Source organism: Trametes versicolor (assembly GCF_000271585.1).
Source record: "Trametes versicolor FP-101664 SS1 unplaced genomic scaffold TRAVEscaffold_2, whole genome shotgun sequence".
Lineage (NCBI taxonomy): Eukaryota > Fungi > Basidiomycota > Agaricomycetes > Polyporales > Polyporaceae > Trametes > Trametes versicolor.
The window spans coordinates 215,045-227,522 of NW_007360322.1; the positions used below are offsets into that span (position 1 = coordinate 215,045).

The window sequence follows — 12,478 nt, forward strand, 5'->3', positions numbered from 1 at the left end:
AAACTCGACGCCGACCGACCTCTCTGGGCTTTCGTCGCGGATGTCCTGATGTCGAAAGCGGTGGCGGCAGCCTCGAAGGGATCACAGCCGAATGCGAGGGTGAATACCTTCCTACAGACCTGGAAGGTCAGCACGAGGATCTCGGCGGGTCTCCCGGATAGCCTGAGACGCATGGTAAAGGCAGCGGAGAAGTATGGGGCGCGATGCGCGGTCCGCAACCCGACGACGCTGCTCAGGCAGGCCCTCCCCATCTGGTACCACATAGGCAAGACGGATGGGCGATGTGCGGCGAACTCGGCGGCGGCGAAATGCCTCCGCCTAAACCACGGGGTGATAACAACGGCACAATGTCAGACTGTGGCGAGCAGAGTAACGAGAGAGGGATCTGAGCACCTCGCACGCACCTCTTGCGAATGCGCTGAGTGTGTCGAGGACAGGACTGTCCGCTCCTGCGCGAACCCGCACCGGTGTGCTGCTGCCGCGGCCAGACTAGTGGAAAAGCTGAAGGACCTGTGGAGGCCCAACCGGCCTGCGAACGCGGACGGTCTGACCTTGACTAGGAGACGTATCCGCCAGAATCAGACCGCACGCGCGGCGCATGATCGAATCGCCTTCAACCCGTCTGTTGCAAACGGAACGCCACTGGCAACGGCTTTCCGGGTCTTCGTACGCGGTGGGGAAACGGGTACCCCCCCCGCGCTAAGGCCTCCTAGGCCCTACCAAGTGCAGGGGGAGGAGGTCGAAGTCTTCACGGACGGCTCCTGCGTGAAGAACGGATCCGCGGATGCCGCGGCGGGAAGCGGCGTCTGGTTCGGTGACGGGGACCGGAGAAACGAGGGTGTCCGTGTGCCCTACGACGAGCAATCGAACCAGGTTGCTGAAATGTACGCTGTCGCGGTGGCGCACCGTAAGGTGCCGCCGTTCACCCCCATGCACGTCGTAAGTGACTCGACGTATGTCGTTGACGGGCTGACGAAGCACCTGCACAACTGGGAACGGGACGGATGGATAGGTGTTGCAAACGCACCAGTCATCAAGGAAGTAGTTGCCTTGCTGCGCTCGAGGTCCGCAGTCACCACCTTCCGCTGGGTTAAAGGCCACGCGAAGACGAAAGGAAACAACGAGGCTGATCGCCTTGCGGGTGCGGGTGCGCTGCTGGAGAGACAGCTCCGGCCGGTGCATCTGCCCCCTCCCCAGAAGTACAGCGTGGAGGGCGCGTACCTACCGACTCTTACCCAAAAGCTAGCCTACAAGGGAATCAGAGGGTGGAAGCCTGCGGGGGAGCGCCGGGCGACTGTAAGGGTAACTGAGCAAGTCTTGGCAGCACTGAGAGATGCAGCGGGACTCACGCCGACACCTTCCGCGCTCTGGACCTTGCTGAGAAGTCATGTCATCGCGAAAAAGGTCCGAGACTTCCTGTGGAAGGTCTTGCATGACTCGTTGAGGATCGGCAACTACTGGACGAACATACCTGGGTATGAGGACCGTGCAACTTGCTCGGCTTGCGGGGTTGTTGAGACGTCTGACCATATACTGTCAGAGTGCTCTGCGGCTGGCCAAGGAGCTGCCTGGCGAGCGGCGGCCGCCCTGCTTCGGGGCCGTGGCCTGGAGATCCTCCCCATAACCCGAGCGCACACGCACGGGGGCCATGCGTACACTGTAACTGACGAGAACGGAGACTTGTGTCCTGGAGCGACAAGACTCGCGAGAATCGTCCTGACGGAGACAGCGTACCTAGTGTGGGTGCTCCGATGCGAGCGTGTCATCGGAAGAGCGGGGCAGGGGGAGGACCGCGTCACGGATGACATGGTACGAGCCCGCTGGCTGTGGACGATCAACAAGCGCTTCTGCATGGACCGGGCGCTCATGTCCAAGGCGAGGGCGGGTAGAATGCACGTACCACCGGAGACGGTGGTAGACACCTGGACTGGCACGCTGAAGAATGAGTCGAAGCTTCCTACTGACTGGATAGACATACCGGAGGTTTTAGTGGGTATGCCGCCTACCGACTAACGACTGTCAGCACAGCGCTGCAGGCGCTAGGTAGGCGGAGAGTCCCACACTGGGGCGCCTGAGCACCGCCTGCGTGCGTAATGCATTTCCTGCCGGCGCGGTTGTCTCATAGCAAAGTGGACATGTCCCACGCAGCTCGCTTATCGTGCGGAAGGCTCCCAGAGAGCCGCACCGCACGAGCACCGCTAAAAAAAAAAAGAGATGAGCTTGAAACTGGTCTTGCACTGCCTTGAACGTCGCTGCTGGCAGAGAGGCTAGAGGATGCCACGGTAGTCTCCGGGGATATGTTGATAGCGAGAGAACTCGTAGCGGAATAAGAGTTTGCGGTAGGTGTGAGAGTTGTAGAAGGTGCCATCGACGAGGATGTGGAGGGCGTAACGACAGAGGAGGTGGAAATGTCGGAGGTGAGGGCCAGTTCGTTTCCGAAAGTCCATGAGCCTTGGACCTCACCCAGGTCGAGATCTCCAGATAGTCGCTCGAACAGGCCGGAAGATAGATCGAGGTCTCCGGAGGGACATCCGGGACACTAAGTAGTGTCAGGGAATTAACAAAGTTTAGAAAGTGACAGAAGCTCCGAATCGCGCAATAAAACACATACCAATCCGGTAATCCGAGCAACAAAGGATGCCCCTTGGTACTGCAGGGTAACAGACGTATTGCACTGAGTACCCCCATTCCATTGCTGATGAACGATCGACTACAATTAGGTGTCGAGCGTAACATCGGGGAGTCTTGTAATAGCTCACCGATGGGCTCAATCGAACAATCTGCACTCACTGATCAGCCGAATGAACATACTCAGAGCGGCGTACTCACCAGGATATCATCCTGGTCAACCCCACCACAATAGTTGGGCCCCGTGTTGAAATATGTGAAGCGGACATTGTCGAACCGCTGAGTCTGCGTACGAACCACGGCCTCCCTCAGAAAAAAAGAATCCGCCTTGATGTGTCGGACGGCTCCAAGGTGTGCCTGTCCGAGAGTCGAATGAGCGGTAACGGCTGAGTTCGCAGACGTGCTGACAGTCAACATAACAAGGGGGGCGTGTAGAAAAGTGTGCGGCGGACAGACAGGAATGTACGGTTGCCACAGGCAGAAGTTCGGTGGACTCTGGTGAGGAGCAAAAGATGATCAGTAACACTGTCATGATGGAGCCCACTATTTGAACAGTATGGTCAATCAGTATGTTTGGCGTTTGCCATCTTTCTGTCGGAGAATATCACCCACACTGTGTACGGCGCCGCAGTCAATGGCAGATTAAACATGCGGCGTAACGTTTCACGTTACGAAGTTCTCCGATCAAGAACGGGGAGTTTATACTTCTTTGTAATGTCGTGTGTAGTGAATAGATCGATACTTACCTAGCCGCCGCTACACCTAGTAGAAGGCTTGTCCAACGGGTGCATCTTTGAAAATCGACGCCAGCCGTCCGGAACGTCATGGCCAGGTGCGCACAGTCATTGTTCGCTAGAGCACCATCTCAATGTGGCCGGTTTTGCATTGGGGTAGTTCACGTTCATTATGATCTGGGGATGCTGAAGCATAGCATCAGCGACAGTGCTATATCAGTGCATTGCACGGCGTGGCGGGCGGTCATGCCGACTCACCGGCGGAAGAGATGACTCGGAACCAAACTCTACTCGACGACAGGCTGTGACGCTGGACATGCACACCTCGGGGCTCTGCGGGGCTCTTCGGAGATGTTGAAGCCGAACGCCAATGTGTCTGTGTGTTGTATAAGTGTCCAGTGCAGCAAACACTAGTTACGCTTTTGTCGAGAATGGACTAAAATCAAAAGTTTGCCAGGTCGTCGGCAACCTGTTCGAGTGGCACCAGTTCGCGAAAAGGCCCACATACTGGACTTAAAAGGGTCGTCACTTGGAGTATGACCGTTTTCCGCCGCCGGAGAGATCATCGGCATGCACCTAGTGTCGACATGAGAGTCCATAGCAAGCCAGAGCAAGCCCGAGGCGGCGTAGACGCCTGTATTACCTTTTGAAGAAAGGCGTGACAGTCGGTTCCGGCGCTTCCGTAACATCCGTTTGTTGTGCCCCGACCTCGAAAATGCGGCCAGTGGAAGGTACAACATGGTGGTGGTACAGACCAACATCCGACCCTGACGTGCTCCAGCTGTAGGCGATAAGCAACCTTACTAAGAGCTCATCACAGCTGGACTCTCACGATGCAATACAGTCAGGCCCGCCCGCTGCCACTGCCGCGCACAGCAGGAACAAGAGACGACGGCGGTCAGTTGAGTCGGATACACCATCTAACGCCACCGTTGTAAGGTTTATCTGGTTTTTTTTGCTCGATCCATGACCAGGTGAGCAGACTGATGTTGTATGCCCATACCCTAGATTCGGCTGATCCGAGCAGTAGGATCTTGGGTCTGCCATGACTGTACATCATGGTAGACTGAGCCTCATTATTCGTCACTGGTTGTGCGTCATTCTTGACTTCGGTGTAATTATATTACACCATCGGGCTACTTCGGTGTTCGCCATCTCTTCATGGGCGTCATCAGACTGCTGAGCGTACTGAACTCTGAATACAGGTACCTGACATATAGCCTGTCCACGAGCAAACACCCGCTCGTGCCCTGCCTGGGCAGTACATCTATCGTCACCCGATATCAGTGAGTTTCCAATACCTGCGTAGTCCAGGTTCAATCCGACCGACGCCACCGAGTTTGTCTTTCAGATGCTATTGTGAAGTTGCCGTCATAGCGCACTCGGCATTCTCAGTTTCCTGGTAGCGTCAGTCCAATCTGTGTCCTGCTTTCTCTACATTGACGCAACCCCGCTAATTTTGTCGATGAGATGACAGGATCACCGACATTGCGACCTCATGTGCTGTTCACACGTTCCCCGAGTTCAACCGCCTATGGTCCCGAGACGGCCGAGGTAGGATAGTAAATAGACACCTGTGCACGGGTGCAGACGTCGTTATAAAAGCCAGCAGGAGCGAAAGGCACCCCAAGGGACCAACCGACCCGAGTACTTCGACAACCTCTCTATATTCGAGCTCATCACCGGCACGATGATTGGCATCCGCAACACCGGGTTTTACTCTCTTCTCTTCTATGTACTCACCGCCATGGTCGCTGTGAGCCCTCTTTGCCATACTCGACGACCCAGGTGCTTACTGATCGTCGTGTTAGACGTCCGCGAGGTCGACGGCGACAGGCATAGCGCAGTTCCAACAGGACGTGCTCGACAACGGCCCGGAGTACACGATGCGCATCACCCCAGACGAGGAAGACCGCATCGTTGAGCTCCTCGGGCCCGAGTATCTTGACGTCGGACTCGTTGCCACCAAGGTGACGGGCCCTCCGCGCCACTGCTCCGTCTGCGGGAAGCAGACAGAGTTTGTGGACTGGTAAGCGGCGTCTGCGACTGGGACGCGTCAAGTTCCGGCGATGGTACTGACGCGCTGCGTTGTACCAGGGTATTCACAGCGCTCGCGCGCGGCGTCCACTCGCCCGGATTCATCGTCGAGTCCCTCAAGCTGGGGAACTCTCCGAAGAAACTCGGCCACGACGTGTAAGGCTGCTCGCATTGCGGGCATCTCACTCACTTCCGGGACGCCACCGGCGCGGAGGGTGGCGCACCGTACATCGCCATTGCCCCTGTATGTTACCAACCTCCTGAATGCTACATACCGCAGTACTGATGGATGGACCGCCCTCGCTTTAGCCGTATGACCGTGCGGCCCGTACCTTTGCTCCGAGTATCTTCGCCAAGCGCGAGATCGAGGAAACCGAGGCCAGTTTCGCCGTATTGATATGTCTCATAGACGTACTGAAACTCCCGGTTTAGACGGACTCTTTGGACTCTGCGAGTACCGAGAAGGCCGATGGTGCTGAACCGGCAATTCTTCCCCCCGTCTGGCGTACGCTTTGGACCCGCAAGCGTGGTGAGGACGAGGTAGTAGACGCTCTTCTTCCTCCGGTCTGGCGCACGCTGTGGACTCGCAAACGCGGCGAGGACGACTCCGAAAATGGATGCGTGACTCCGCGCGATGCCGCTCTGGACGCCCGCTGCTTCTTCAAGTGGTGAGCCTGAGGAACTCGACTAGCTGAAAGGTGTTTGTATACCGTCCCCAGGTATGGAAACGTTTACTCCCGAATAGATTGATCCTTGTGCTCATGGCGTTACCCTAGGAAGCGTATGCATAGGAGGGATGCGTCGCATGCGCCATGTGCCAGCACCTGTATCCGCCGCCGCCGCCGGCGGTTTTCGTTGAATGAAAGAGATGTGATATAAAGTATCATCAAAGAATGTTTCAATCGAGTGTGTAAGAGTAGCATATATCTAAATGTATGAACATACTTAGCAGTATAGCCAATCCCCTACTATACCTACGGTATGCCACACACCGTTTGAGGAGGATTCCGAAAGATAGATAAAAAAATATCGCATTGTTATGGCTGTCTCATAGTACGCCGTGGCTCAGATAAGCTGCAATCGCTTCTTCCGGTAGCCTTGAGGTGCACCAGCGCGCCGCTTAACTATCGTACGTCCTTGCGTAAGCGCCGGAGGACCCTCTACCTAATACATGCAAGTCAACTTATTGGGCCAACCGCAAAGAAGGAGAAATCATACACTCGCGGCGGCATAAATTCGAGTTACCAGCCCACAGGCCCTCCCGCGCGCGCCTCGTTGTCGTAGAGCAGGTCAAGACCAGCCCCGAACTTGCCACCGCGCGTATCTGGCCTCAGCGCCAGGAGGCGGTCCACATCGAATGTCCATCCCCTGCTAAAATACCCGTCCGCAAAACACGTCCGTATGAGCTCGCCCTCGCGCGGAACAAGCTCGTCCGGGACAGGGGTGAGCCCGATCGCCTCCAACGGCTCCAGAATGCGTACGACGCGGCAGACCACGACACGGCGCCCGGCGTGCTCGGGGCGCGTCGACTTCTCGAAGCAGCAGAGCGCAGATCCTGAATAGTGTCAGAAATTCAGTCAGTAGCAGCGTAAGATATATGCCGGGGATCAACGCAGGGCGTACCTCTCATCAACGGCCTCCCTGGGACAAGACGCGAGATTGTAGGGCTCGCACGAATTATAGTACCCGCGCCCACCAGGTAGAAGTACTGGTTGGTCTGGCCAAAGTTGAGGAGGAACGGCTGGCCGAACGCGTGCACCATGCGCGTGGAGCCCACGTTGATCATCTTCGCGTCGGGCGGCAGGCTGGACGCGACGCGCAGCAAATCTTCTGACACGAGCCCGTCGTCGAGGAGGCGGCGCTGCAGCGCCTGGTAGGACTTCCGGAAGGATATGGGGACGATGGGAGTACGCCATGGGAGGTGGTCGGAGCGGAGGAGGTCCTCGCCGGAGGAGAACAGAGCGGGGTCGTTCTTCCCGGTCACGCGGAACCGCAGCTGTCCGGAAAGCGCCGGGCCGTTGGGCGGGAGGTAGTAGTAGAGGAATCCGCGAGCGTGCTCCGGGAAAATCAGGTAGTCCATGCCGGAGGGATGGAGGTTTAAGTGGGTATGATTGTTTGCAAACATCTCGGGGTATGCGCGAACGAGCCCAATCTTTCTGTTGCTCAGCACGAGGAAATCATCGCGGGTGAGGCGCGATTGAACAAGCGTGGATATCTTCAGTGGAGGCTCGTAAAGGCTTGCCCAGCGATCTCTACTGCCACGGCCGGTGTCCAAGTTCGAGTCTAGCGTGGAACTTGATGCCCTTGGGGTTTGTTCCAGGCTAGAGCGTGTCGATTTGGTCCGATGTTTGTGTATTCTGCTTCCCGTAGCGATAGCACGAGCTGTCTTTTGCAGAGCAGATGCCGTGCACGAGACGGTATGCCGAACGCCGAGGACGGTCATCAAGTCGTGAGGACGATAATCTGCCAGCGATGGACGTAGTTAGTAAATGATCTTAAGTACTGATTGCTTACAAGAACAATGGAATACCTATAAGACTGCAAGTGTTCAAAGGGGTCGGCCGAGTAGCTTGAGTGTCAGACGCGACGTTTTTGCTCAGAGTGACACTGGCACAGGTTGACGCCGTCAAGGTCCAACGTTGGGGAGAAGAGCGACTAAGCGCCCTCATCAAACGCACTCCGAGAACATCGGAACACACTCAATGTCCTTTGGGGGCAATATTTGCCTGACATTTGCCACAGGTCGAAAATACTCCCAGGATCTCTGAATCACAACGTCGTCACACAAGCACAATATTGGTCAAGAAAATGATCCATCAAATTGAAATTGTGCTACGAATCCGCAATTTTATGGCGGTGTAAACTTATTCTGCCAGCTTCGAACCGGAGTCAGAGGATGAACCTACCCTCCTCGGGCGCCTTCGCCATTGGTGCTGGGCCTATGACCTGTGGGTACGCATCAGTGAAGGAAAGCGCGCATATACGGGATAGGGTGCATACCGTGCCCAAGGTCGCACCCATGATGGCGCGGGCAGGTACCCGCATTCCTACAACGCCGTCGATCTTGAAGTGCGGATCCGTGCCCGGAGGCAGAGGGATCGGGAGGTGGACAATCGACGAGTCGGAAGCCGGAGCGTAGGCACCGGTCGCGTTGTGGTGTGACAGACGCAGTTGGAGTCGAGACGCGCGGGTGCGAGCGCCGTCGTTGTGCCGAGGGGTATGCGCGCATGTTCCCTGGGAGGGAGTTCCTCGACGGCAGCGCTGGGGCAATCACAGATCCCAGGCCTAACTGGGATTTCCCAAGCCTTGTCTTGGGGGACCCCCGCTTCCATCGAGATAGACGTCTGGTCCCTGCCACGTTACCCGATCTGGCTCGACGAGAAACATCGCCCCAAAGGTCGTAGCGGCCGTCCGACTGCAAACATGTATCAGCCCCGCCGTCTGCATTCGGAATCAAGCCACAGAACACTCACTGGTTACTTTCCACCTCCTGCATGGGTAGCACCTTCAGTTCGTTGCATCTGAGCGTCCCTACAGTCCCTCCGCCGCCACAGACGAGCGATGTGGTAGGTAGAGCCACGTATAAGCGGGATGGGCATCGGGGGGCAGACGGGGGCCGGACGCGCAGGATGGATCTCGCTCGAGCTCCGCGATGCTGCCACCTTGCCTTCCGGGTCACGTAGTATCTCTCCTTGTGTGTCCCGATCGCGGCGGGGGCTTTGACCGTTCTCCTCGTACTCCGCTAGGTAGGCGCGAGTGACCGCATCGTTCGCGCCGCTGATATCGCTACGCACCAACCTTGCTCGGGTGACGTCGGCGCTTGGTCCGGTATGAGGAGTCACCGCAGCCCTCGATCATGTCAGAGGTGGGGCCTTGACTGCAGGGACATGAGCCGGGATGAGCAGGCGAGAGAAGATAGCGTCAAGCCGCCAAGGTTGGTCCGTGATCTTGACAGTGCGGATGGGATGACCGGCGGCGCGGCGCAGTAGATAGACCGAGTGGTGCCGTCGAGTGGGTATGGCACGCGCTGTTGTTGTATTTCTATGTCGTTCCTGGCGGGACGCGGCGCAGAGCCTTCCTCGACTTCTTCCTTTGAGTGTTGCCCTTCAGCCAGTCCATGACCAGGGCCGCGCGGCCGGTCTCGCACATGCTGGCATCGATGGACGCATCACTGCCCCGCGTGTCACCAAGTTCTGCCCCGTCGAGGCCGATCCCGTCAGCAGTCTTGATGGGGAAACCACTGAGAAGGGGGTGCGGTTGAGGGGAGGCGTTATGCTGGAGCTTTGCCACCGGTACATAGGGCGTGTAAGGGATAAGCATAACGAATGAGTGAAGGAGATTGAAGGCCCGTCGGACGTCGGGTCACGCGCTCGCGCCGCCCATGGTCGAGAGCTCACCGCGCTCCGGTGGGCACACCGCGCCACCTGGTGCGAAAGCGGGGTTGGGGCGTTAGCCGTGAGTGACCCTGCAGGATGGCTGTCAGCACGCGGGGAGCAGGCGCGGTGCGAGGTCACTTACGGAGTGTCGCAGGCGTGCTACAGGTCCGCTGGCCGGAGTCGGAGGTGGGTGCGTTCGCACATAACGCGTCGACGAATTGCCGGTCGACATGTCTAGCGACGAGTATGTCGACGGGTCCGCGTCATAAGATGCGGGGTAGTTCATACCCAACGCCGCGTACCTGTGACGACACACAGTGAGCTCCTGGTGCAGGAGAAGGCGGAGGACAATAATCAGAAACTAACCATCTTGCCATACCATCGCCTTTCACGATGATTTCCAGCGCTGGAAGCGTCCAGAAGGCCCTAGCGTACTCGTCAGTATCACAACGGCACGGCTGAATGAAATTAGACTTACCTGTGGAGCCTGTAGATTGAGTAGTAAAGAGTTGAGAGGTTTATCTGTCCGACAAGCGAGTCGTGAGGGGGGCGGTAGGGGCGGTGAAGTCCCCATGTCGGCAGAGAGGTCGCTGAGATCAAGAGGCTGCTGAAGTGAGAGATGCTGGAGGGGATGTGTGATGATAGCTCTTACGGTGCGGTCGCTCGGGGTTATGTACCTCTCCGAGTGCGCCTCTCGGGCAAGAGCGCTGACGCGTCGGTCATTGATACCTGCGGAGTCGCTGTCGCGCTGGCCCGCCGGACCATGCAGTCGCGCGGGGGTCTCTGCGCAATGCTGGAGATGGAGCTAGTGCTTTGTGGGGGTGTCAATCGGCGCGTGCGGTGTAGACGCAGCAAAGCATTCCGTGGCGCCCTGCAAAAAAATCGCGATCAGCTGCCGATCGCCCCATGTCTATGGACACTCTTACCGGGTGAAAGACGGCCAGACCAAGGTGCACAGTTGCGGGAGCTTGGACGGAGCTCATGCAGGTGCCTGAGCCAGCGTAGGGTCCAGCAAAAATCTTGACGGGGCCGAGAGTCGGTAACAATCCTGAGTGGCGTGCCCCGGCTCGGCCCTGCCCTCGACTGGTGGATGGACCCGTCCCGCCTCCACAAGCAGCGAGACGTGTGTCAAATCGGACGGTGGGCTCTCCGCCCTCACATACGTTGGCATTTGCTGCCAGCGGTGGGGCCCGTGCACCTTAAGTTGTCGCAGCACATGGCTCAACCTGGTACCTTCCAGCGCAGTCGTAGAGGACAATTTCTGCCGCAGAGCATGATCCGTTAGCGGCTCGCGGCCCCTCGGCGCAACACCAACAATGCGGCCACGATTGCTCAGGCGTCCGAAGAGAATTGACCACGCGCACTTTGCGGAGCAGCGCGATCGGCTGACTTGAGTAATGCAAAGCGAAAGTGCTCGTATTTCATAACAGCGCCGCGCGGCCTGTACAGCGCACAATGCGCCCCAAGCTCTGTGCACTATAAAAAGGCGCGTCAGCACACTCGTCGACTCTCCATCCTACACCGTCCCACTCCTCACTCACCTTATCCCCCGCATCCCAGCCCCCAACCCCTCGAGCCCCATCCACCACCAGCCATGCGGCTCAAACACCCCCCAGACCGAACGCGCTCGCCTGACAGACAAACCTCTCAACTCTTCCTATACTCTCCCTATACTCTCCCTACCCAGGGACCGCTGCCCGTTACGCCGAGCAACTGTCCACTACGGGACATCTCGCTCGAGACTTACCGTCAGCGCGCCGATCGCATACGCCTTGCGAGGAGGCGGCCACCCCTCCCCGCACAGAGGCCCACTCGACTCATCAAGACGGTCGTTCACGGTCCCCCAGCCTCCGCGAGCTAGTCGCCCGGTCCAAGTGCGAGACGACGCGCACCGCGTTGCGAATGGGCGGCGTCTTGCCCCTTGACCCATCCGGGGTACCCGGAGTACGGTGCGCGACCTCGACCGTACAGCGCTTTCTGCGTGCATTACCGTCCAAGAGGCGGCCCGCGCAAGCATATAAACGTGCCGATGAACTGTTGGCGAAATGCCTCTTCCCGCGATCCCGCGACGCGTCCGAGTTCCCGTCCGCCCAATTACGCCCAGCCGTGGTTGTCTGACCGCACCGGGGCGCGTTGGCCGTCTCCCTGCGCCGCGCGCTATTACGGGTCTACCGGATGCCACACACGCCGCATATGCCTCCGCGCGATACCAAGACGATCCGTTGTGAGTGTTTCCGCACCGCTTGTTTTGGCTGAGCCCGAAGCTGACCGAGGAGCGATGATGTGCAGCGCGGAACGCCGATGGTCGCTCCCTCTACGCCGGAACCTCATCGCCTTACGGGACATGGAGGAGAAGGCGTTACACAGTGGCGCCCTTCCGGGCATGCGGGTCGGTGCGCGATTGCGACCGTCTGGCCCTCGCGTGAGTCCGCTACCTAGTGCACTGGCCGTGTGCGAGCGTAGGCTGACCTTGCTTCTTGGCGATATTACAGGCCCTAGCGCAGGTGTCGGTTCTGGCGCAGAGGCATGCTATTCGCCGACCATCCGAGATACAGCCGCACATGACGAGCGATCTGGACGTTGCGGTGTGGGTCCGTCGGAGGCCGAGGACACGAAGTCCGCCGTCCACCCTATGTATGGGACCGATGTCGCAGCTGGCTCTATGTAATATTCTATACTGTCAATAAAAATACAGTAATTCGT

The 12,478-nt window shown here is 58.1% G+C and overlaps 5 protein-coding genes across 5 annotated transcripts; 4 read left to right on the forward strand and 1 right to left on the reverse strand.

Annotated features, from left to right (window-relative positions):
- Positions 1–171: 171 nt before the first annotated feature.
- On the forward strand, positions 172–948 carry TRAVEDRAFT_113508 (RNase H; the record flags this gene model as incomplete). Its single annotated transcript, XM_008035853.1, has 1 exon — positions 172–948. A coding segment is annotated over one exon (777 nt), but the record flags the coding sequence as incomplete, so codon positions are not given.
- TRAVEDRAFT_113688 (uncharacterized protein) lies at positions 931–2,013 on the forward strand (the record flags this gene model as incomplete). Its single annotated transcript, XM_008035854.1, has 1 exon — positions 931–2,013. One exon carries the CDS (start codon positions 931–933, stop codon positions 2,011–2,013), a length of 1,083 nt encoding a protein of 360 aa, XP_008034045.1.
- Positions 2,014–5,109: 3,096 nt separating this feature from the next.
- On the forward strand, positions 5,110–5,559 carry TRAVEDRAFT_33928 (uncharacterized protein; the record flags this gene model as incomplete). Its single annotated transcript, XM_008035434.1, has 3 exons — positions 5,110–5,118; positions 5,174–5,391; positions 5,460–5,559. 3 exons carry the CDS (start codon positions 5,110–5,112, stop codon positions 5,557–5,559), a joined length of 327 nt encoding a protein of 108 aa, XP_008033625.1.
- Positions 5,560–6,640: 1,081 nt separating this feature from the next.
- TRAVEDRAFT_42821 (uncharacterized protein) lies at positions 6,641–8,420 on the reverse strand (the record flags this gene model as incomplete). The annotated part of the gene is made up of 4 exons (XM_008035511.1): positions 6,641–6,954; positions 7,023–7,862; positions 8,306–8,345; positions 8,400–8,420. The coding sequence occupies 4 exons, from the start codon at positions 8,418–8,420 to the stop codon at positions 6,641–6,643; spliced, it is 1,215 nt and encodes a 404-aa protein (XP_008033702.1).
- A 3,030-nt stretch (positions 8,421–11,450) lies between these two features.
- Positions 11,451–12,286, forward strand: TRAVEDRAFT_55937 (uncharacterized protein; the record flags this gene model as incomplete). Its single annotated transcript, XM_008035757.1, has 1 exon — positions 11,451–12,286. A coding segment is annotated over exon 1 (480 nt), but the record flags the coding sequence as incomplete, so codon positions are not given.
- Between the last annotated feature and the right edge of the window lie 192 nt (positions 12,287–12,478).